Source organism: Oncorhynchus gorbuscha, linkage group LG10, assembly GCF_021184085.1.
Source record: "Oncorhynchus gorbuscha isolate QuinsamMale2020 ecotype Even-year linkage group LG10, OgorEven_v1.0, whole genome shotgun sequence".
Classification (NCBI taxonomy): Eukaryota; Metazoa; Chordata; class Actinopteri; order Salmoniformes; family Salmonidae; genus Oncorhynchus; species Oncorhynchus gorbuscha.
In genome coordinates this window covers 33,286,972-33,312,923 of record NC_060182.1, presented here as the reverse complement: position 1 = coordinate 33,312,923, position 25,952 = coordinate 33,286,972, and the positions used below count along the sequence as shown (strand labels likewise).

Below are 25,952 nucleotides of genomic sequence, written 5' to 3'. Positions count from 1 at the left end.
TTGGGAAACTTATTGACACTTTAGATGTGAATTACATGATAAGTCTGTTCTCAAAGATCCCCTCAGGTCTTTCTCAGACAGATATCAAGAGGGGATAGCATCCCTAAAACAGGGTTTTTCAAATGTGTTGCCATGTGAATTGAGTGTTACTCAGATCTTCCCTTAATACTAAATAAGAAAGCAATAAAACAAACTGATATTAACATTCTCTCATCAACACAGAAGGCAAATATGAATAGGCAAGGCCAACTACACTGAACAAAGATAAATGCCACCATTTCAAATATTCTCCTGAGTTACAGTTCATATAGGGAAATCAGTCAACTGAAATAAATCCATTAGGCCCTAATCTAGATTTTACATGACTGGGCAGGGGTGCATCCATGGGTGGGGCCACCCACTGGGGAGCCAGGCACAGCCAATCAGAATGAGTTTTCCCCCACAAAAGGGCTTTATTACACACAGAAATACTCTTCAGCGCCATGCTGTTTAATAAGCCTCTTGATATGCCACACCTCTCAGGTGGATGGATTATCTTGACAACGGATAAAATGCTCACTAACAGGGATGTAAACAAATGTGTGCACAACATTTGAGAGAAATAAGCTTTTTGTGCGTATGGAACATTTCTGGGATCTTTTATTTCAGCTCATGAAACCAACACTTCACGTTGCGTTTATATTTTTGTTCAGTGTATAATTCTTCCCTTTGAATATTATTGAGTTATATGAACCCAGTAAGAAAAAGTACAAAAATGTATGCACTCACTACTTAAGGGTGAAAATAAAGTATCTGGACCAGTCCTTTTAACAAAAACAAAAACATTTTTTTTTACATTTTTTATCTGGTTAAAGTGCTAGTTGGGATAACTAAATATAATTCTTTAAATCCTCTTGCAGTCAGGTAAAGTGAGGGGTGTGTGGTTATACTCCCGGGCCCATGGTCTCAGACTGACATCACTGCTGCTTACAGTTCTCCTTCTCTTTGGATTTGGCACGTACAGATTTGTCGCTTTGCCTCTTGGTGGGCGGGATGAACGTTGGCTCCTCCATAAAATCATGTAAGCCGGAGTGAGGAGTGGGATGAGACTGGCAGGAGGATGTGCCTATAAGGAACAACAGGATGTTTTAGAACTGCTCATTTACCTCTACAGTATAAGCTACATGTTATGATGAGATGATCCGCGGTGTTGTTATTCCTACCAGAGATTGTCGGTCCTGCTCTGGTGCCCTCCTTGCCTTGTCTACTGGCCTTGAAAGTTGGGTCCAGTTCCTCTGCAATGTTTCTGATTCTGATTGGCTGTTGTGATCTGTAAAGATATGAGTAGTTGGTTGAAATATAGAACTACTTTCATAGCCAAATCTACCACTACATGATTGCAGCCCACTCAACGGATATCAAAATCTCTAGCAATCAGGGCACAAGACAGGGGTAATCGCTGTCTCCAATGCTCTACTCTTGGGGGTGGAGCCTCTGGCAGAGTTGATAAGGAGCAATCCAATTATTATGGGTGTTTCTGCAGGCGGCCTGCAGCACAAGATTTCGCTTTACGCGGATGATGTCTTGCTCTACATATCCAACCCTGAGAAATCCCTCACTCTCATTTTAGACACATTTGCCCAGTATGGCAAGTTCAGGTTATAAGATCAATTTGAACAAATCCACTGTCTGCCCTCTCAATATTACACTCACCAGCTCTATGAAGACACTGTCCTTTCCAATGGAAAACACAGGGGTTTCAATACCTCGGGATCTTCATAACACCAGATCTGAATAGCCTTTTCAAGGACAATTATTCCACTCCTGGATCTCCCTCCCAATTAGCTTAGTAGGAAGAATTAATGTCATCCGTATGAACATCCTCCCTAAACTGAACTATTTATTTCAGATGCTCCCATGCTATCTCCCAGTTTCCTTTTTCAAAACAACTAACCAAAGCATCACCAAATTGATATGGGGCAATAATAAAAATATAGGATCAAGTTCTCCACTCTATTGAAACCTGAATCTCAGGGTGGTCTTGCCCTTCCCTCCCTTCAATTGTACTACTGGTCTGCCCAAATCCACAACATGCTAACTTGGATCACGAACACACAAGAGTCAACGTGGATTCAGATAGAAGCCCAACCCTGTGGTTCATTGCCCCTAAGCTCAATTATATTCATTAATAACGTTAGTGAAGTGGGCAACATAGCCAAAACCTTTGATTTACAGCACCCTACTAACGGAGGGACTGTAAGAAATACCTGGGCATTTCCTCCCAAATATGTCCTCACTCGCCTATAGTAGGCAACCCAGACTTGCCAAAAGCCCTGAGGGGTGCCAACTTTAATCTTTGGCATATTCTAGGGATCAGGACCTTTTCAAACCTATTTCATCAGAAAACCACTACACTGAAATCCTTTCAAGAGCACTGCAGTGAATTCAATGTGCCAAGATCCCTTTTCCTATACATCTTCAAATTAGACATGTCATTTCCTCATTTACTTCCAAGAGGAGGTTTAGAGCTCAGTTGAATGAAGTTGAAACCCTTCTTGTCACAGCACAATCCATTAAAGGCAGAATATCTTACATCTATAGACTCCTTTCTGAGAAAGGAGGCTCCTCCTTTACTCCTTTGAAAATAATCTGGGAAAATGACCTTGGTCTGACTATCAGTGATGAGTTATGGGCGGAGGTTTGCAACAGGGTATACTGCTCCTCTGCTAATGTAAAAATAATCTAATTACACAGATTTGTACACATTTTATTACACTCCTTTGAGACTCCATAGAATGAAAACAGACATTTCTCCAAACTGTAAAAGATGTACATCTGTAAACCTATATGCATGTATTTTGGAGCTGTAGAGAGATTGCCAGATTTTGTCTATCTGTACATACTGCTGCACAGAAAATACTAGATGTACAGTTTGATATGCCCCCATGTATCCATCTTCTTAATGCCCAGCATTTGCTTATGACTATTACATACTTTGCTAAGAAATTTATTCTTCCATTGTGGGCCTCCAATACCCCTCCTATATTTAAAATGTGTATTGACCAGATTGAGCTTTTCAAGAGGGAGAAAGTCAACACTTATGACCTCCGCAAGAACAGCCCAAATTTGATAGACTGGTCTCCACTACACAACTATATTCAAATTGGACAGAGTGAATGGTGTGATTAGGGAAATTAGCAGATATGTTGTGTAAGGTGCTGTAAAATCTAAAAACTAATTATTTGCTGGTTGTCTCAGCTAAGGCTGGAAATAGCCAATAAGTACCTTGATAGTGCTCCTGCAAGTTTTATATGCAAAGAATAATTAATTAAATATATATATATATATTTTTTTTGTATTTTTTAAATTATTATATATAGTTTTAAATATTATTATTATTTTAAGTCAGTCACATCTGTGAATGTGGAATGTGTTTTTTGGTTGAAAAACAAAGAACTTTAAATAGATTTTTTTTTTTTTTATCTCTAGCAATTACTTTTTCAAAAGCCCCATACTTCTTCAGCAAATGATAAATCAGTCAGGTGCTAAAGGAGGGCACTTCCAGCCTGGGGTTTCCCAGTTTTATACACACACACAGTGACTCACTGGGTTGTGGGTCTAGGGGCCTGATAGTCTGGAGAGCAGTCTTCAGTAGGAGATGGAATGTCATCTGAGCCCAGTCTCTCCCGCTGGATCTGAGACACAGGACAGTAATTATAAACAATATTCCTATTGAAAACATTGTTTTGAAATAAGACAGACACTTTATTCAAAAGTAATGTCAATAGTTAACACTACGTAGGCAATGGCTCATTACAGTTTGTTTTTTTCTTCCCCCAATCGCTTTGGTACATTCACAACTTCGTATTAAACTCAAAACAGATCAAAAAGGCAAGTACTTTAAAACTAAGCACATTTTCAATTGACTAAGTATAACATCCTCATCGTCACTTTTTCACTAAACTTAAAATCAGTTTAATCTAGAAACACATGTTTCACATTGCAATACATGTTCATAAAGTAATTCTTCCATAATGCGGTGCTCACATTACTTTTGATAGGATCCTCTTCACATTTGTTAAAAATACATTTCACTAAGACTTAAGTGATTATCAATTAAGAGCAGTCAGATTAACAGTTTGGTAAACCTATAGATTTTAAACTGGTTTGTCTACTACACATAAAGAAAATGGATATTTGTGAAGTATTAATATATTTCTAAACATTTGTAAAAACCTGTTTTAGCTTTGTTATTATGGGGTACGTAGATTGTTGAATTTTCTTTAAAAAATTTAAACAATTATAAGGCTGTAACGTAACAAAATGTAGAAGTCAAGGGGTCTGAATACTTTCCGAAGGCAGTGTATGTAACAAATGCCTCCTCTAAACGTGTCCAACATGCTTTACTAAAATTGCATTGGCCAATGCAGTACTGTAATATTAGTAGGCTATCCACCCAGTGGGTGAAAACGTGCTTAGGCGATGACATTACACTTCCTTATGTTAAAAAAAACAACATGTTTTTAGATCAACCTATGGCCGAACACTCAGGACAGGCTTGTTGCAAACTAGTACCTGAAACATTGAGATAAGTGACAGAAACATTTGTTTAATTTGATTACAGTACACCAACAGTATGTTGCACTTATTTCAGAACACCACTTGTATGTTTTGCATCATGATTATGAACGATGTCTTCAATGATCACACACACCTTTGATCAAACATGGGAGAAATGGAAACGCGGTCAGTCAATTTCAACAGGTAGTGCATTGCCTAATGTACTGTAGCATATTACATTCAAAAGGGGCAGTTTTGAAACATGCATCTTGCATTTATCGCTAATGGATTGACTGGTTAAAATAACTACATTGAGAAGATATCATTAAGTTGGTGACGATTAAAGCAATGTTTTTATAATCTTATACAGCCGAAGTGGGAAGTTCACATACACCTGAGCCAAACACAATTCTTGACATTTATTCCTAGTAAAAATTCCCCGTTTTAGGTCAGTTAGGATCACCACTTTATGTTAAGAATGTGAAATGTCAGAATAATAGTAGAGAGAATTATTTATTTCAGATTTTATATTTTTCATCACACTCCCAGTGGGTCAGAAGTTTACATGCACTCAATTAGTATTTGGTAACATTGCCTTTAAATTGTTTAACTTGGGTCAAACGTTTTGGGTAGCCTTCCACAAGCGTCCCACAATAAGTTGGGTGAATTTTGGCCCATTCCTCCTGACAGAGCTGGTGTAACAGTCAGGTTTGTAGGCCTCCTTGCTCACACACGCTTTTTCAGTTATGCCCACACATTTTCTATAGGATGAGGGCTTTGTGATGGCCACTCCAATACCTTGACTTTGTTGTCCTTAAGCCATTTTGCCACAACTTTGGAAGTATGCTTGGGGTCATTGTCCATTTCGAAGACCCATTTGCGACCAAGATTTAACTTACTGACTGCGTTGAGATGTTGCCATCTATTTTGTGAAGTGCACCAGTCCCACCTGCAGCAAAGAACCCACCCCTACAACATGCTGCTGCTACCCCCGTGCTTCACGGTTGGGATGGTGTTCTTCGACTTGCAAGCCACCCCCTTTTTCCTCCAAACATAACAATGGTCATTATGGCCAAACAGTTCCATTTTTGTTTCATCAGACCAGAGGACATTACTCCAAAAAGTAAGAACTTTGTCCCCATGTGCAGTTGCAAACCGTAGTCTGGCTTTTTTTGGCAGTTTTGGAGCAGTGGCTTCTTCCTTGCTGAGCAGCCTTTCAGGTTATGTCGATATTGGACTCGTTTTCCTGTGGATATAGATGCTTTTCTACCTGTTTCCTCCAGCATCTTCACAAGATCCTTTGCTGTTGTTCTGGGATTGATTTGCACTTTTCGCACCAAAGTACATTCATCTCTAGGAGACAGAACGTGTTTCCTTCCTGAGCGGTATGATGGTTGTGTGGATCCAAGGTGTTTATACTTGTTCATCTGTACAAACAATAGTACCTTCAGGCATTTGGAAATTGCTCTCAAGGATGAACCAGACTTGTGGAGGTCTACAATTATTTATCTAAAGTCTTGGCTGATTTCTTTTGATTTTCCCATGATGTCAAGCAGAGGCACCAAGTTTGAAGGTAGGCCTTGAAATACATCCACAGGTACCCCTCCAATTGTCTCAAATGATGTCAATTAGCCTATCAGAAGCTTCTAAAGACATGACATAATTTCCTGGAATTTTCCAAGCTGTTTAAAGGCACAGTCAACTTAGTGTATGTAAACTTCTGACCCACTGGAATTGTGATATAGTGAATTATAAGTAATTGTTGGACAATGACTTGTCTCATGCACAAAGTAAATGTCCTAACAGACTTGCCAAAACTACAGTTCGTTAACAAGAAATTTGTGGAGTGGTTGAAAATCGAGTTAATGACTCCAACCTAAGTGTATGTAAACTACCGACTTCAACTGTATTTTGGATCAATGGTGAAAGAAGTCTTCAAAATTAATGCACAATAAACACTTGTTAATATGAGACTGCTGCGTTACAAGTGTTAAATTCACCACACACACACACGTGAAAATGGCACCAAAAAGCGATTGAAAACCCCCCCCAAAAACAGCAGCATCTACCCGTCTCTCTCTGGCAGTTCTCCTGTCATAGGGGTCAGCCAGGTCATGCGGTTCACGCTGTGACCCCGGGCCATCAAGGTCACGTGAACGACGCTTTGACTTCATTTCCTGCTTCTGCATGAAGCGGGCGATTTCCTGACAGAGGACACAGTGACCACAAAGTGTCATAATCACACCTTCGGCTTTGAAGGCTGCATTTTCTAATGGTTTTGCTAAGCCTATGATTTATCTGATGACTAGTGAGATTGGGTGATAAAAAGTTCATACAAACTTGAGACTCCCTTAAAGAAACTGACGAAATCATTATATTTACTGCGGTACCTCCAAAACAACGTCTTACCTCATCCTGGGCCACTTGTGCCACTCTGAAGTCTCCCGCTGGATAGGAATCACGTTGATAGTGGGAGGGACGGGCTGGAGGACTCTGCAATGACAACACCAGAGAAGAGTGGTTAACACTCAGCAACATAGTAGTATTCGGGGGAGCTGAAAGTACATCCAGCAGGTGGCACTGTGGGTGTGGTATCCTTCCTGTTCCTTACCCTCCTCAGCAGCTTCTCCTCCTCCTGCAGCCTCCTGGCCAGCTCCTCATCCAGCAGCACCTGCTGCAGCTCCCCCAGGTCCAGACACGCCCCTTTCTCCGGCTGCAGTGCGGCTCCTGTGGGAGGAGAGACTTGGGGTCAGGAGGGTTTAGAGAAATAAGGGGTGTGATGGGAGTGATGCTGTGATGTGGTATGATAAAAGGTATATAGGTGTATAAATAACAGACCTTGAAGATGAAGACAGACATGTAATTAGAGGAAAGAAACGATACAGCACATGCTGTTAGATCATTTCAAGAGATGAGAGGACAAAGAAGATGAAGGCTGGAGAGGGGTTGAAGAAGAGCAGCTGTTCTCTGAATAAAGGAAATCCAGGTTAAGATATTTCCCAGACCATCAGAATGACCAACAATATTACAGAGGAAATATCACACTTGAAAAAAATACCCTTAATCAAAAGGGAGAGTACAGTAGCTGCCTCCCTGCAGGTCTGCCTGTTCAGAGCACTGAGGTACCTGCAGCCTGTAGCTCTGGGTGTTACCTGCTCTGTGGGTGTGCTTGGATCTGGCCCTGATGGAGGGCCCTCTGCTGCAGAAGCTTTGGCTGCGCTGGGAGACTTTCTGTGAGGGTGGGGGTCTCTCCTCCTCGGAGTGGTACTGCTTATCCTCCTCATGCTGGTGTTCACTCCTCACCCTGCGCTCGCTATGGTAGTGCCTGTCGCCCCTGCCCTCCTCCCTCTCCTTGTCCCCACCTGAGCTGACCTTGTGTCTGGGGTCTCCACTACTCCTCCCCTCTCTCTCTCTGCTGAACAGCCTATCATTTCTACAGTGTTCGTCATAGACCTCAGTCCCACTAGCCTCGTCTATGGTCAGGTTCTCATGGATTTTTTCTCTCTCCCCCTCATGACCACGGTGACAGAGGCTCTCTCTTTGTGAGGTACTCCTTTCCCTGACATCTCCATGGTAACTGGGCCTGTTGCAAATGGCCATTTGAAAAGCCCTCTGTGGTTGAGAGTTGTTACAGGCGATGGTATTTCCCCCATCATGCACCTGGCTGTCTCTGCCCTTACCCCTTGCCCGCTGTGACCGTGACCCCCCATTGAAGCTTTGCCTCAAGGCCACACCCCGCTCTCTTAAGTCATGGGCAATCAGCTCCCAGACATTTCCTGCCCACCTGCTATCGCCATGGTAACTATGACAGCGTCTGCTGGTGTCGTCCTGGAAGCGGACTTGTTTCTTGTCGCTGGTCTCTCTGTGGGTCCAGCTCCTTCTGACCTCATCTCGGTCTCTATCCTGCACCCCTCTAGCAGGGTCATTAGTTCTTCCTCTATAGTGCCGCTCCCTGCCATCCTCTGACCTGGGGTCCCTGTCATAACCCCCATCACGAGCTACCCTGGGATTCATGCCCCAAATCCTATCCCTGTCCTGCAGACTCCCCCTTTCTTCCCTCTCTCCTCTGCCCCTCTCCCAAACCTTGCCATGGTCCTCTCTGAAGCGGTGGTGGCGGCTGAGACTCCCACTGGTTCGCTCTTGTGGCTGGTGCACAGGAGTCCTGTAGGGGCAGTGTTGAGACGTTTCTCCTGTCTACACAGCCGGGATGGAGGGAGGTGTTCAGGGAAAACAGTGTCTGTGTGCTCTGAGCCTTCATCACTCAGATAGTCAGGTGGAGGGCATTCGAGGTAGTTTCTGATGCGTCTAGGGGGATCCATGTGTCTATCACGTGATGATAGAGTTCTGTTATTCTGTCCTGCTGTCCTGTAGGGCTCAGACAGAGACGCAGCTGTAGAGTCTGACTGTGGCTGTGTGTTAGAGATAGAACACTGCCACCTGCTGGTAGCAGGCTGATGGTGCAGCTCTTCTCCATGTATGGGGCTGGTGCTGAGAGCAGGCTGGTGTGGGCAAGCCGAGGCAGGGACGCTGGCACTGTCTTTAGTCAAGCCAAACATGCAAACACAAAAGCAGGTGAATGTGGGTGTTTGTGTTTTACATGTAGTATTAGGCAAGTGCAGTAAATAGTGCAAGACAGACTGGGTGTGAAAATACAAGGGGCCATGCTAAATTAAATGCACTTTTTTAAAACACTTCTTAACCCTATTGGGCCCAACAGAGACATGTCATTAAATTATCATAAGATTATTTAACTACAAGTGCACATTCAAATACAAGCTTGACAGACAAAACACATACAGTGCCATGGTCCATGTTATTAAGGAGATAGCTATAGCTGAGTGATTGCCAAAGGGATAAGGCTGACCATCTATGCTGCCAGGAGACCTGTGGGGTCAAGTGGATGCAGATGGGATTGACAGCAGTCAGGCATGCAGAGCAACGCAGGGTTAGAGTAGGGCCCAGCCTCCCCATGCAAGCGTTAGACCACACAGCATCTATGATCTACACCTACAACGCGGTCACAATGATCCAGGTGTGGAGGGCTTGATGGTTCGTCACTTTCAGTGAAATTAGAAACAGTGGGGTTTATTTAGTTCATTAAGATTTCAAGTTCCTCAGTGTCATATTTTGTCCTCGTTGTGATCATAAAAGAAAACACGCACCCCAATCATGGCTTTGAAAAAAATAATAATTGAGAAGTAACAGAATTATCAGGAAAGGTCAGAATAACAGGCACCACCCAAAGTATGATTCAAACCAAAGCAAGCAATCATTTAGACATGATTTCAGAAATAAAAGAAGCCACAGAAAGATAAAAAGGAACCCTAAAACAAATGGCCTTGTCAACACAGGAGCCTTTTACACATTAAGTTACACCGTTAGAGACATTGTTGGAATGGTTAGCAATATTTGGAAAGTGACAGTATCAGTTGCTTCCCTTATACAAGATAAACAAAGTGTGGCCGTACCGTCACTGAGGCTCTCCTGCCTACTCCTCTGTCTGACCCTCAGCCCCTCCTCTTCCTGGATGCGTTTAGCCATTTCCTGTGGAAACAATGTTACCAAATTTCAATGGTCACATACACATGTTTAACAGATGTTATTGCAAAACGCCTGTGTCTATCTTTTCATCCATGGGACCAGAACCGTAACAATAAATTCAGTCAGCACATGTCAATAAAATGAATAGTTTTGAGACATTTGTTTCTGTCTTCAGCAGGTATCAAATGTCAAAGTAAATAAGAGTGATTTGAGGTCAATTCAGAGCAGAACAGACTCTTCACACACTCAGTTGCCATACGGAGTCAAAAATGTCAGCCAAGTATTGCAGGTGAGGTTAACCAGGCCTCTGCCTGTACGTGGGAAAATGTTGGCATCAACGACTGTGCTTCCTATTAAGTTTCCAACCATCTAGCCTTCATTCAAAAACCCTTTCCACTGATTTCCCTGTTTCCTGCCCATGAAAGAGGTCATTAATATGTGCAGTACAGATTAGCACCACAAGGTGTCAGTATAATATTGCCCACAATCACCGTACAAAGACCGAAGCAATTACTCTAGATGGTAAAGCAAGCACTAGCAGTTAACAGAACCTTCAAAAGAAATCAGCAAAGAATGAATGGTGAGTGATGTGAAGCATCCACAGAACATGGCTACTAGTGGACGATTATGACAGATTAAGAACAATGCCAAGAAGTATACTCTAAGTACAAACAAGGATCACAATGGTCCATGACTCAGTCTGGTGGTTCAGGGGGTTAACGCAAACAAACAGTAAATGACAAAACATGAACTCCATAGAACACAACACACATGTATCTTTGCCTTGTTCTGTGGAAATGAGAGCACTACAACTAAACAGTTATTATTATCATCATGGGTGGAAACCCGCAGCATGATAAACACTGAGGGCTAGCCGCTGTCATTGCATAGACAGAGTCTGGGTGGCCTGCATTAGAAAGGCATTTATCAACAGAGGAAGTGTTGAATGCAGAGTCACAGTAGGTCACTTGTCTCCATTATGAGTGAAATTGGGCAGGTCCACATTGGCCGCTCAGCACAAAACCAACTCTGAGTTAGCATGGTCCCATTTCAGTTTGTGCCGTCTTACCAACTCTTATGGTCAATGTGGCAAGACGACACAAATAGATCTAGGACCAGGCTCCTGGTGGCCTGGCGAGGCTGGTTATTTCAGGAAGGCCTGGGGGCTGACTCAATGGAAAATAACAGATCAGACCAGCAGACCAGAGACAGATCAACCTTTCATCTCCCCCTGCCTGCCGGGCAAGCAGAGACTGGGCTCTAGTCTGGAAAAAGTGCTAAGAGGACTGCTTCACTTTCACCCAACACCTTGTCAACTGGGCATGCCTGAGACACCCTGTACAAGAGCAGCTCTAATAGACCTCCAGAGACCTGGGCTATGACTTCTATCCCCAGAGCCACCCTGTACAAGTGCAGTCCTAATAGACCTCCAGAGACCTGGGCTATGCCTTCTATCCCCAGAGCCACCCTGTACAAGTGCAGTCCTAATAGACCTCCAGATAGATAGACCTCCTGTAAGACAGACATCTATCCATTGTAATGAAGAAGCCCTCTATAAAAATACAGTGGGGCAAAAAAGTATTTAGTCAGCCACCAATTGTGCAAGTTCTCCCACTTAAAAAGATGAGGCCTGTAATTTTCATCACAGGTACACTACAACTATGACAGACAAAACGAGAGAAAAATCCAGAAAATCACATTGTAGGATTTTTAATGAATTTATTTGCAAAATATGGTGATTTCTGGCGCTAGGTGACACCTGTATTCAAGAGCATGTTGTGTCTCCACCGATAGTGGGCACAGACTCAACACTGATTATGTAAAGTAAAGTCTAAGCTACACCATAGGAAACAAAAAGTTGTGTTTAGAGACTTTTTTATGTCTGCAAAAAAAGGACTACAATCCCTGTCAGTATAACCTCTCGACACCACTTGTAGATCAAGCGCTGCAGGTTTAGAGGGTTCTCAGTTCAACATCTCTAATGACACAAGTGAAGTGTTAAGAAAGACCATACGAGCACAAGCACTGTTCCTCTAGCTTGAGACACAGAGCACTTCGCCAGCTCAGCCAGCCTCAGCAGACAATTAGCAGCTTGACATGGCAGGTTAGCTCAGGAAGTGCCATGGGGATCTGGCATTTAGACTGACTGCACCGCCTGGTGCCTTCTGTTCTGCTGTGCAATTAAACAGTCAGCAGGGATGCTAATATTTAATCAACACACTACATCAGCCAATCTTCCATAAAGGTGAATTTGCTTGGAGTGTGTTTGCTCATCATTATAATTAGCTAACACTGAGGCTTCTGAAAGTGATTTAGCACTATTAAATCCATGGAGTAAAGACAAAGCTTAGTCAAGTGATTCTACAGACGAGAAAAGACATTGACCTTTAGACATCAAGTCTGAAGAATTCATTAAAATTAACAAATTGCTGTCTTTTGGGGACTTGCAATAACCTTGTAACTGGAATATGTATACACAAAAAGGACTGGCAACATGAAAGACCACCACTTACAGCAACACTACTGTTCCTGGGCCAAGCCACTAAAAGATTTCCACCCTACCCCTAGAATGATGGACACACCCACGGTCTGCTCTGACTTCACTCACTCTGAACAAGGATCCTTTATGAGAGTGAGGCATCTAAGCTTCATCTAAAAGGGATAATCCAGCCCAAACCACTGATACCTATGATTTATAGTGGTAAATAACACTAATGTGACAACAAAATCTAATACAACACATAGCAGAGTACCACTCTTCATAGTTTCAACCACAGTGGTGGCTGCATCATGTTATGGGTATGCTTGTAATTGTTAAAGGATAATTCCACCCACTGCTGATGTCAAAAGGGCCATTGTTGACATGGTCCCAAATATTTTGTTTGTCAGCAATAACATTAAGATATGAAACTGTCAAAATACAGGAATCATTCACGCATCATGCTTTTTGGATCATATGACGCAAAAAGCGCCATCATATGATGTAAACTACATCATATGGGTATCAAGCCTCCATCGTCTTATTGTGTACATTCCTCTCTCATGCGGAAGCATATGCGGTCTGTGTATCTAACCTAACGTACCATGCGTAAAGGAGTATCCGTGTCCCGAGTCAGATATCATGGTCATTGAATTAATTACCATGTCTCTGCGCTGAACTAGGTTGAATATTTGCTATGAAAATATCGGAGGTTGGATTAGGAATGTTGTTTGAAATATTTGGACCAAGTTTACAGGTAACTTATTAGATGCTTTGTAAGCATGTTGTGCGAGTTGAAACCGGTGTATTTCTAAATCAAACGCGCCAAATAAATTGACATTTTTGTGACAAAGGACATTATCGAACAAAAAGGCCCATTTGTGATGTTTCTGGGACATTTGAGTGCCAACAAAAGAAGAGCTTCAAAAGGTAAGGCATTAATTATATCGCTATTTCGGACTTTTGTGGCACACCTGCCTGGTTGAAAAATGATTTATGTGTTTGTATGCGGGGCGCTGTCCTCAGATAATCGCATGGTTTGCTTTCGCCGTAAAGCCTTTTCGAAATCTGACACAGCGGCTGGATTAACATGAAGTTAAGCTTTATTTTGATTTATAACATACTTTCAAGAAAGTTCAATATTTCAATTACGTATTTTTGAATTTCGCTCTGCAATTTGACTGGATGTTGGCCAAGTGGGACGCTACCGTCCCACCTGCCCATATTAATAACCTCCCCCAAAAAACACAATTTTGGTTAAATCGCTCAGCACTAGCTCTTCGAGACTTATCCAGAAATACACTCAGCTGTAATCGCTGCCAAAGGTGATTAACATGTATTGACTCAGGGGGTTGAATACATACCTAATCAAAACAGTGTTATTTATCATAATATATATATATTTTTTTTACAAATGTTAGAATTTTTCACTTTGACATGCTTTGAGTATTTTGAGTAGATTGTTGACAAAAAATGACAATCAAATACATTTGAATTCAATTTAGTAACAAAATGTGGAAAAAGTAAAGGGGTGTGAACTTTGAAGGCAATGCACCCATTTTAGACAAAATATTTTGCAAAGTTGTACAGATAAAGCCTCTGCATCCATCTAGCCTGTTTGTCATGCGATCCTTCAGTGGGACAGTAAAAGGAATGGAGCATAATCTGGAGTGAATTACCAGGAAACTGCTCAACTTGTTATTCACGCTAAAAGCGCACAAGTTGTCACTCTGGTGGCCTTTGACCCTGCTCAAATCTGAGTGGGTAAACCAGGGGCCCAGAGCAGCATTCAGCTCCACTGGGACCTTATTCTTTACAGAGCCACATTATATATCAAGCTATTTGGAGCCCACAGAACTGAAGTAGATACAGGAAGCTAGAGGAAATCCACTTGGATTACTGAGCAGTGAGTACAAAATTAGTATTGTAGAGAACCACTATGAACCGCCAGTCTCTCCTCAAATCAAAAGGCATCTGCAGTTTACCTCATCCTCCTGCTCCCTTCTCTGAGCCTCCTCATCAGCACATCTCAAGATCTCCTCCTGGATCATCCTGGCGTACTCAGAGTCCTCCTCCTGACTGTGTACACGGAGGGGACAGGGGAGAGGGCTAGGATTACTACCGAGAGATCAGACCACCCTGTGTTTCATATACAGTATAGTATGTACAACATGCTGCAAGCCATATGTACACTATACCAGAGTACACATTTTAAATGATGTAAGAAGTGTTTATGGAAACCGTCTAGATCAGTCGGGGTCAAACTGCAGAGGGTCACAATTCTTTTTGGGGTTGTTGAGAAAGATGCATTAGAAAAATAAAACATGTTGGAACAATTTTATTTTCATTTTGATAAGAGATTAAAATGTAATGAATGTAAGGTTATTTGTCAACGTATAACTAGAAATGTGTATATTTTATGGTTGCGTCATTAGATTTGGAGTGGGGTCACGAAAACATAGGGTCCCCAGAAATTCTGGTGGAAACAAAAATGGGGTTCTCGCTGAAAAGTTTGAATACCGGTGGACTAGACTGTTTGAGATAATGACAGGCAGGTAAGTACAATAAATGCACAGAGGTAATATGGAGAGTATCAGGTAGTGTGTGTGTGTGTGTGTGTGTGTGTGTGTGTGTGGGGGGTTTAGTATCATTGCAGGGACCAGAAGTCCTCACAAGGATGGTAAAACAAGGAAAATTCAGAGAAGTGGGGACATTTCACCAGTCCCCACAAGGGAAAAAGGCTATTTTAGGTTTAGGGGTTAGGGTTTGAATTAGGGTTAGAATTAATGTTTTGGTCCCCACAGGGATAGTAAAACAAAAGTGTGTGCGTGCATGCACATCGAGAGGATGAGGTAGAGAACGTGTGTGTGTGTGTGCATGCACATCGAGAGGATGAGGTAGAGAACGTGTGTGTGTGTGTGTGTGTGTGTGTGTGTGTGTGTGTGTGTGTGTGTGTGTGTGTGTGTGTGTGTGTGTGTGCATGCACATCGAGAGGAGGTAGAGAACGTGTGTGTGTGTGTGTGTGTGTGTGTGTGTGTGTGTGTGTGTGTGTGTGTGTGTGTGTGTGTGTGTGTGTATGCACATCGAGAGGATGAGGTAGAGAACGTGTGTGTGTGCGAGCGCATGCACATCGAGAGGATGAGGTAGAGAACGTGTGTGTGTGTGTGCATGCGCATCAAGAGGATGAGGTAGAGAACGTGTGTGTGTGTGCATGCGCATCGAGAGGATGAGGTAGAGAACGTGTGTGCATGCGCATCGAGAGGATGAGGTAGAGAACGTGTGTGCATGCGCATCGAGAGGATGAGGTAGAGAACGTGTGTGTGTAAGTAATATTTATTTAAATCAACACAGTGCCTTACAGTTGTCTAGATGCCTGGCTCAGGAGGGCTCCGTCTTGAGCTCTCTGTTCCTCCTCCTCATTCTGCAGCCTCTTGGCAATGCGGATATCATTCTGCACCAGCTGGTTCTTCTGCATGTTGGTAGTGTAGTACTGCTCAACTGGAACAGAGGGGAACACAGGGTTACACGCAGACAGATAGAGTGGACCAACTACTACTGTAACTGACTCATTACTGTGAGGGACTGTGATTGATATAGTTGTACTTACTTTCCTGTTCCTGTAGGTTGTGTGCCAACGCTCCATCCTCTAGGACAGCAAAAACATGGCACACTGAAGGGAAAAAAATGGCAGTTGGTCAAAAGCCATTTTAACATTTCAAATCACAAAAGAAACAAAAAAGCATTTATTTCTACAAAAAAAGGACTAAACATCTTTATTTCCATGTCATAAAATGTGACCATAGCTTTGGAGGGGAAAAATATTTGTTCTTTAATGAGAGAAAGACAAGTGACGTCAAAAACTTTATGCTGTTTCGATGTACAGTGGGATTCAATACTGAAAGAAACAGAATACTGAAATTGCAACTGCCACTGTGGTACAGTAACAAAAGATCTGACTGGTGCTGAATTGCGCTGCAAGGAGACAATGTAGTGGGCAGTTGTGTTTTTGGCACAGCAGTCCCTCAGACCACATCAATAGTCACCCATGACATCCTACACTGCCTGGTCCAATCACATTTTGTACTTAGAGGCCAACAGAAAGGGTACAAGACATTACATAGACTACATCTAAACAGGCTATACAAACAAGCCCTTCCTGTGTGTTTGGGTATGTCTATTATTGTAGTGTGATGACCAGAGTCAATGAGTTTCATGGCTGGAGCTGGAGGACTGCCCAGCGAGTCTCAGAGGAACACCCAGTCTGGAATTGTGCCAGCAGCTGCAGTGTAACTGTGCACCAGAGCAGACCACGCCAGACCAGACGATGTTGTGTGCTGTGTGTAGGGTCTGGGCCTCAGTCTCTACCATCACTCCTCCCTACAGCCACACACTAAAAAGGTTTGCCTCATGGCAGTGTGCTCACTCTTTTACACAAGCACCCAAAAATAATACATAGTGAAGAAACAAAAATACATGCAAGAGATATTAAATTCTTAGATCTGTAAAGTGTATTCATACTGAATAAAAATATAAACACAACACGTAAAGTGTTGGTCCCATGTTTCATGAGGTGAAATAAATCATTACACAGGTGCACCTGGTGGTGGGAACAATAATAATGTGTTGTCTGACAACCTCACAATGCCAGATGTCTCAAGTTTTAAACAAAGCATGAAATTGGCATAATTACCGAAAGCATGTCCACCAGAGCCGTTGCCAGAAAAGGTCATTTCTCTACCATAAGCTGCCTCCAACGTTGTTTTAGAGAAGTTAGCAGTATGTCCAACCGGCCTCTCAACCACTGACAATGTGTCACCACACCAGTCCAGGACCTCCATATCAGTCTTCTTCACCTGAAGGATCATCTGAGACCAGCCACCCGGAGAGCTGATGAAACCGAGGAGTATCCGTTTGTAACAAAGCCCTTTTGTTGGGAAAAACTCATTCTGATTGGGTTGGCCTAAGCCCTCCGAGACACCCACAGTTGTGTGCCCCTGCCCAGGCATGTGAAATCCATAGTTTAGGGCCTAATTCATTTTAATTGACTGATTTCCTTATATGAACTGTAACTCAGTAAAAATAATTGTAATTGTTGCATTTATATTTATATATATATTATTAAAAAATCAGTATATAAAACAACGTTTTACAGACTGTCTACCACAAAGACAACTCTAGTGGACCCCAGGAAGAGTAGCTGCTGCTTTTGCAACAGCTAATGGGGATCCTATTAAAATACTAAATGTATTTTACCTTTATTTAATTAGGCAAGTCAGTGAAGAACAAATTGTTATTTTAAATGACAGCCTAGGAACAGTGGGTTAACTGCCTTGTTCAGGGGCAGAAATACAGATTTTCATCAAGACAGCTCAGGGATTCGATCTTGCAACCTTTCGGTTACTAGTCCAATGCTCTAACCACTAAGCTTCAATAAATAAACAACAAATAAATTGACAACTCGTAAATGGAATGAACCAAACCTGGTTTCTCACAAGTGTAGCCTAGGTTGTGCGCTCTGTAAACAATGTGTCCACTGACAATGACAATTGTAAAAGACTAACAATAATAATAAAAAATGCGTTACAGGAAATGACGTTACCAAACATTGAAGACTGTACTACTGACCTCCCGGGTGGCGCAGTGGTTAAGGGCGCTGTACTGCAGCGCCAGCTGTGCCATAAGTGTCCCTGGGTTTGCGCCGTAACCGCCCGAGACCAGGAGGTCCGTGGGGCGACGCACAATTGGCCTAGCGTCGCCCGGGTTAGGGAGGGCTTGGTCGGTAGGGGTGTCCTTGTCTCATTGCGCACCAGCGACTCCTGTGGCGGGCTGGGCGCAGTGTGCGCTAGCCAGGTGCACAGTGTTTCCTCCGGCGCATTGGTGCGGCTGGCATCCGGGTTGGATGCGCACTGTGTTAAGAAGCAGTGCGGCTTGGTTGGGTTGTGTATCGGAGGACGCATGACTTTCAACCTTCGTCTCTCCCAAGCCCGTACGGGAGTTGTAGCGATGAGCCAAGATAGTAGCTACTACAACATTTGGATACCACAAAATTGGGGATAAAAAAAGGGTACATTTCTTTTTTTTTTAAACAAGACGGTACTACTGGTGTGCCAAGTTCTTTTTACATTTATTTATTTATTTTATTTTTAAATCGGTCATTCTGCCCCTGAGAAAGGCAGTTGACCCACTGCTCCCTGGGCGCCCGAAGACGTGGATGTCAATTAAGACAGCCCCCCCCCACCTCTGACTAGGTATCCCCTTTTCCATTCCCCTCCTTTTTTCTTTGCAACTGCTCGAACAGCAGCCTATCGACCAAACAATCGACCAGTCGGCTAAATGGGGTCAGCCCTAAACAGCATGTCTGAGTCCTTCCTGAGGAGAGGCCAGTGTGTACAGATCGATCTTTAGTGCCTTGTGCCTGCTCCCTGGAGGTGCCTGTTGGTGCCCCCACAGCAGCATCTAAAGACACCTCAATTCAATCAAACTGCTGCATTATGGCCCGGCAGTGTTACACAGCGACAGCTCCCCCATCCCAGTGACTGAGATATACCGGCCACCTGCTGAACATAGTAATGCCCCAGATCAGATTACAACCAGATCGTTAACCATTCCCCCCAGTCCATAAGCTACCAGAAAGTTAGAGGGACAGAGAAGAGAGACCGAGACAGAGAGAGAAAGGGATACCAGATTTGCAGAGGAGAACTTTAGTGAGGAGGCTGGTTGTTAATGGTTTTAGTGGAACACAACATTTGAAACTTTAGGTGGAAAAATGACCACTGTATTGCCCCCTCCTTTGATCTAGTTTTAATAGCTAGTTTTAAGAGACCAGTGGGTTGTTTACAGTAGCCCAAGGAGGGTCTAAACATCTCTGCCAGCAGTGTGTATTTGTAAAAAAAAAAAAAAAAAAACTCACTCTGGGGCTGACATGGTCAAGTCACTCTGGCAAAATAAACACTACATGCTTGACAGGCAAATGGCTCCACCCCATAGCCAGTCACATTCTCCTGTTCCTCAGTTCTGACAGTCTATTGGAGCTTTTACAGTCCTTTTTTCAAACACACACACACATCAAATAGCCTACACTACCGATGTCATGAAAAGGAGTCATTTCTTTGAGCAGATTGTGAAATTCCAATTAAAACACCCGCTGTCATCATCGACTGGGAGAGTCCCATGTTAACGGTCAATGATCAACACCCCTGTCTCTGTCTGTCTCCATGTATCCCTCTAGCTTGTCTCGAACTCTCCTTTCTAAATAGGTTGAGACTGAAGCCACCATTTCTCTGGTGAACTGTAGTAGCAGGGAAATGTTGCCCTGTAGTTACCCGCACTACACCCTGCTCTAATAATGCCATGTTACATTTTGGGTTTACACAAGCAGCCCAAGTTCAGTCAAATCGAGGACGTCTCCCTTTTTTCTTGTTCTGTAAACAGGGAAGGGAGGACGCCCACGACCCTGGGCCTTTCATACAGGGGTTCAAACCATGTACCACAACAAAGACTGACGTTTCTAGTTGGTCAATTTAGGCCGGGATTCAATTAGATCTTGCTTTATTTAAAAAGGTCATCTGCAGCATTCGCCGTGAAAATTGCCTTTAAAACGTGCATTGCCGACAAAGCATAATCAGATTGAATACCGGCCGTAGTCTTTTTGAAGGCAGCATGCAAAAGTGCTCAACAACACTGTAGGTCAAAGGTGACCACTCTCTCTGACACTAAGCCGAGACACATTAAGTTTCACGATCACTGTGGAGGAATGCCAGTCTGAGTCTGGCCAGTATTCAGAGTTTAAGCCCAGCATTAACCCTTATCCAGACAGACAACACACACCTGCCATATGGCTAGAGAGACTTTACCACTAACTTGATCGACCAGCCGCCCTTGTGTCCAGACTGCCCATTGTGCCATGGAAGGAGTAGGATTAGTCCCTAATCTGGCTTGGAATCAGGACAGCTCAGGAGTTGAAGTCTTTTTCCAGGCCTCAACTCACTCAGAAAAATTATATTGATGGGACACACACACAAGGAAAAAGTGCATCTATCTTGAAATACATTATTTGAATCCAAAATCATCATGCTAAACAGAAGGCAGTGACAGCTCAACTCAGTTCCCTCAGGCCCTAGAGCAGTGGAGGTGGAAGTGACTGGCGGGCTTCCTGGGTAGGTGTGTTAACCAACTTGTTTTCTGGAACTCATTCAACACTTAAACTATGCTCAAGTTCCACATCCAGGGGTGTGGATGGGGAGGGACACTGCATGACAGGGCTGGGAGGGAGTAGTCTGTGGTGACAACAAAAACAGAGCGAGGAGAATAGATTCAGCACAAATATGTTGTTTACATTATCTTACAGGGGAGGGGATCTTAAGCTTCTTTACAAAAGGCACTGACTTATAAAGCATGTTTCGTAAGAGGATAGGGTAAGAGATCAGGTGGAATTGGTAGTGGCACTTGAAGGAAGGACAAATTGGTGAGTAGGGGTTAACACGGTATCAAATTGTCAAGATGAGGGAGTCAGGGGACGACATCCAGGGTTTCTGATAGATCCAACATTTGAAGAAGAGAGAAACAGGTTGATGAGGGTTCCAGACAGTAGCTGTTTTCCAAAGTCTGTTGTTACAGCCTCTCCAGAGGAAGAGTCAGTAAAATGTTGAAGTGAAGAGTCAGAAGCAGGAAGCCATGACCTTTACGACCTCTGGGTAAAAACAACCTCCCTTATCATGAATCTTCCTCCACCGGGGATGTCAATCATGCACTAGGAAAATGACTGGTGTTAAAACAATGAGTAAAGTGCAAATCTGTCCAACCAACCGAAAGTGAGAGGAAGCCACTGGTGAAACACACTTGGCTTTTATCTCCCCAGCCACTTGGCCTGTGGATGTGAAGTGGCTGGTTGACAAAAGAAGTGGAGGGAGAGTGGGAGAAAGTGAAAAGGGGTTCTATTTTAGGCCCCCCCCCCCCCCCCCCCCCAGAGTGTTTCTCTTAAGGGTGTTGCACAGAGCCCCTCAAACATTTCCTTAGGTAATTGCATATTTTAAGGGATTTTACAGTAGTTTAAAGGCATGTATGGCAGAAAGTCTATGGTTACCATGGAGATGACCCGATTTACTGAATGAATGTCTCAATGAGAATGCATTTATTTTGGGAGATCGCAAAATGAAGATAACGTTTCTTTTAGTAACTTTTTTCTCCTCAACTAGTTTCTTTTCATTTCTAGCATGTCACACTAACTTACAGAGTAGGTAGCGACAGTAGCTAGCTTTGTAGCCATTGATTGTGCACCTTCCATTGTTTAGCTAAGCAGCTAGCATGCTGGTATACGTTTTCCTTTTGAAAACAGGGCAGAATAAAACAATACTCGGCGCCACAAACATTGTTTACATTGATATCCATAATTAATGACGCACTTAAGGGACCTCATGGGCACCCTTAACCTTTACTTAATTTAAGGGGAAAATTCACCTTTAAATGTTTTGTGCAACTGACTTTAAGTCAAGGAAACTTTAAGGGGGAAAAAAATGAGGAAATAAACTTGATGTTTTATGCAACCAGGCCTTGCTCTTTTTATTTATTTATAAAAAATAACCTTTATTTAACTAGGCAAGTCAGTTAAGAACAAATTCTTATTTTCAATGACTGCCTACCCAGATCAAAGCTGGCCGACACTGGGCCAATTGTGCGCTGCCCTATGGGGCTCCCAATCACAGCCAGATGTGATACAGCCTGGATTCAAACCAGGGACTGTAGTGACGATGCAGTGCCTTAGACCACTGCGCCACTGCCTTTCGTCCCTCTCTATAAGTTTGAATGTTTTAACTAGAGTTGGGACCATCAACTCCTGTGTGCTCAGACACTGTACGGTAAATATCAGTGTGGGCTAGAGCTGTCACAGAGCAGAGGGGAAGAGCGAGGGAGGGATGTGTGGACTGGGAGAGAGAGTAACTGGGTCGTCACTAGTTGCCACAGCCACAAAGTCATAACCCCCCTCGCCCATTTCTACAATTTCTCTCCTTAAAATGCGATTTTAAACCTGACCACACTGCTAACAGTATACCTAACCTTAAATTAAAACCAAAAAGCACAAGTTTGTTTTCATGAATTTTTACAATACAGCTAATATTGACTTTCGCTGTGCTATATAGTGGAAAACAAGTAACTGGTATGGGGGTCAGAGGGGGGTGGGGGCCTTCCTTAGGGAGCTACATTCCTCCGATGAGGCAGACTATATCAGGAAAGCAGAGAAGAAAAAACAGGAACAGATAAGGGGGAAGTGAAAACTAAGCAAGTTTACTTGGCTGAGCTTCTAGAATTGGGAAGGACAATTGAGACAGTGGGAACAGCACTTCAGGAAATAGAGGCAAAACACAAACTAGCAGTAGGAAATTAAATAACTTAAACCTTTTGAGTAAACCAAACTAAAACAATGAATGCATTCTGACAAATCATTTTGGTAAAAATGTATTGTGATGGTAAAGTTTAAAGTGATCAGACATCTTTGAGTGCTGCTATTGTTTTAGCAAGTAGTGTAGTGGTGCAATAGAGTCTACAGTGGGCTTTGTTTGTCCACTGTTCTCTGCTTAATAAAGCATGGAAACGCTCTCTTACACACTGTGCCCATTGTCAATGGAAACAAGTACAGAAAGAGCAATTATCTCAACATCTACTGCTGTCCTGCTCATTAGTTAGCTTTTATGCAGAAATGCCAAAGGAAAAAAAAGCTATGACCTACTACTGTCATTACAGTGTAAGAAAATGCAAACCCATCGGTTGAAAACAGTAAGTTTGTATTGGTACTGCATTAAGTACCAACAAAATAGTAGCAAGTTAAAAAAGCAAAGTTTGCTTAACAATACAGAGTGGGGGGAGAGTGAGGGAGAGATCTAATATGCACCTAGCCAGTGGGGCGATCCTCCACCCTCAACTGCAGGGAGAGAGAGATCTAATATGCACCTAGCCAGTGGGGCGATCCTCCACCCTAAACTGCAGGGAGAGAGATCTAATATGCACCTAGCCAGTGGGGCGATCCTCCACCCTCAACTGCAGGGAGAGAGAGATCTAATATGCACCTAGCCAGTGGGGCGATCCTCCACCCTCAACTGCAGTGGGAGAGAGGGGTGGGGGGGGATTTCTGGAATGGCCATCCCATTCCAGGCTCTTATCTTCAGTGCACAGGCCACTCGCTACACAGCAGCCTTGGGTTTGACAGTATACAATCCTGCCTGCCTGTCTTGCTAAGACATCACGAGCACCTCTTATCCCAGATGGACAAAAAGCAAAGCCCTTACTGGTGGAAGACAGAGAAGGACAAGGCCACAACTGAAACATTTACAGGCTTCTGAGTAGCTAACGAACACCCACCTCCCTCCATGAGATCCCTCAGGAGTTCCACGTAATGAGGGTCTGGCTTCTTTTTTAAAGTTTCACAGTAATCCAAAGTCACACACATTGGCACAATATTTGAAGTGAGGGCAAGGTGGTATGGTCAGGGCATATGTAGCCTGGCCTGTAGTGCTACACCTTTACTTCCACACACACACCTGTTGACCTGGCCAGTGAGTCTAGTTCTCTACTTGCCTTCCTGGACCCGTGGCAGGTGGGACTGATCAATCTCCAGCTCTGTCATGGCTGCAGGAGGCCAGTCACAGCCTCATTGTCCTCAGTGCTGCCCACAGCAGTATCAGTACAGCAAGACCCTGGGGAGTGATGGATATATCATAAAGTTAAGAGAGTCCAGCATCATTAAAAAAGTCATGTTCAACACTGATCTGCAGTAGTAACTCTTACAGGAGACAACACTTCACAGCAGGCACCTTAAGCAGTGGACTTTCATAGTCCTCAAATCTTAATTTGGCTTACAGGTGTTTCTTTGGACAGTCTGTACAGTAGGCATTCAGTTGAAGAAGCACACATTACATCATTCCTATAGACTCTCCTATGTTTATGTTAAACATTCAAGTACTATTATGAAGGTTGTTGACTGACATAAGCTGTTATGGTTGGAAGGTAAAGTCTAAACTCGAGACAATATTGTAACGTTTAACACTGTTACACATGTAATACTTACACTCTACTGAACAATAGTGAAAAGGTCGAGAAACGCGCACCTAAATGCAAAGGCTTTCTACAGCAGGATCGCTACGAGATGGACCCAATTCCATTCCAAAGGCAATGTACAAAATTGTAATGACATTTGTATTATGATAATGTCGAAACAATGTGCTCTTTGTCAAATGAATAAAAACACCAACAAAGGTTTAATGCGTGTCTGTCAAGCTCATCAATCAATCGCTAAAAACATTCCCAACCGAAACAAACAAAACCTAAAGCTGTAGCCTACCTGTATCCGCAGCCCACAGTCCTGAATATAGTTTGTTCGCGCACACAAAAGCGCATTCAACAATAAACATGACAGTAAAGTATAAACTTTGAGATTCTGTCGAAGTTCCTTATTTTCCAGACACTTTATCCGCAGTTATCCTTTCATGTTCGCCATAGTCTCCGATACGTCTCGCAAACCTATTCCAGGCGTCTCGACCTAATACAACTATCTTTTTAGTTTATCAATGAAACAAAGCCGTCAGTCTGGTAGTTTGATGGGAAGCCAGCGGGGACAAACTTAGCACACTATCTCTGTCAAGTTGTTTGGCTCGTGGCACTAAACACTGACATGAGCAATCCGGAATCCTTGGGACGCCCTTAACCTCTAACCCTTAATTCCTCATTTTAACCCTTAATTCCTAACTTTAACCCTTAATTCCTAACTTTAACCCTTAATTCCTAACTTTAACCCTTAATTCCTAACTTTAACCCTTAATTCCTAACTTTAACCCTTACCTAACCGTAACATTTACCTTAACCATTTTACATTTTCACCTCAACGGGGTAGCAAGTCCCATGTATTCCAGATAGCTTGGACCGTAGCACTAGACAACAGCCATGTATAGACAGCGTGCGGGATCCCGTTTTTTTTAACCTGTGCCCTCTCACAAACTCGTGCACGCACTTGTAAATATTTATATAGGCGCTTATTATCAATATCATTTTTATTTTTGAATTATACAGACTTGTGTATGTGGCTGGGACTGAACACTACATCGTTTTAATAATTGTCTGTTGATTCACCCCAAAAAACGTTGCCACCAGTTATAAGATACAGGGGTTCCCTTCTAATTCAAAGTTCAAATTAACAGTTTAAAATAGGAATGATATTTTTACGCATTAAAGTTGAACAAGGCATATTTGAATGAGGTATTTTCTGCCATCTGTTGGTGCTATCTAAAAACAACAATCTGTGGTCATGGGATGACAACATGGGTGACAAGTGAGTGGCCTGAGTTGTTTGTGGAACAGACAAGGTCAAAGGTCAGCCACACTGCAACATTTAGGGAACTGTTTAGCA

The 25,952-nt window shown here is 43.0% G+C and overlaps 1 protein-coding gene across 6 annotated transcripts; it reads right to left on the bottom strand.

The window, feature by feature from the left end:
* Positions 1–621: 621 nt before the first annotated feature.
* ccdc187 (coiled-coil domain containing 187) lies at positions 622–25,534 on the bottom strand. 6 transcript variants are annotated; one of them, XM_046365700.1, is made up of 12 exons: positions 25,405–25,534; positions 24,128–24,246; positions 16,167–16,229; positions 15,919–16,057; positions 14,545–14,638; positions 10,008–10,083; positions 7,151–7,266; positions 6,949–7,032; positions 6,609–6,743; positions 3,586–3,674; positions 1,203–1,309; positions 622–1,105 (listed from the first exon to the last, which is right to left on the bottom strand). In XM_046365700.1, the coding sequence occupies exons 2-12, from the start codon at positions 24,174–24,176 to the stop codon at positions 957–959; spliced, it is 1,101 nt and encodes a 366-aa protein (XP_046221656.1). In that variant the 5' UTR covers positions 24,177–24,246; positions 25,405–25,534; the 3' UTR covers positions 622–956. The 6 variants fall into 6 exon arrangements, with proteins under 6 accessions (XP_046221656.1, XP_046221657.1, XP_046221655.1 ...); XM_046365701.1 differs by having other exon boundaries at positions 25,427–25,518; XM_046365699.1 differs by lacking the exon at positions 25,405–25,534 and adding an exon at positions 24,891–25,307.
* Between the last annotated feature and the right edge of the window lie 418 nt (positions 25,535–25,952).

Coding starts and splice junctions, on each gene's coding strand:
- ccdc187 (XM_046365697.1), bottom strand. CDS start 8,553: ATGAATCCCAGGGTAGCTCGTGATGGGGGTTATGACAGGGACCCCAGG. Junction 7,267..7,691: donor CAAGCACACCCACAGAGCAG/GTAACACCCAGA, acceptor CTCCTCCCACAG/GAGCCGCACTGCAGCCGGAG. Junction 1,310..3,585: donor GCCCCTAGACCCACAACCCA/GTGAGTCACTGT, acceptor ATATCTTTACAG/ATCACAACAGCCAATCAGAA.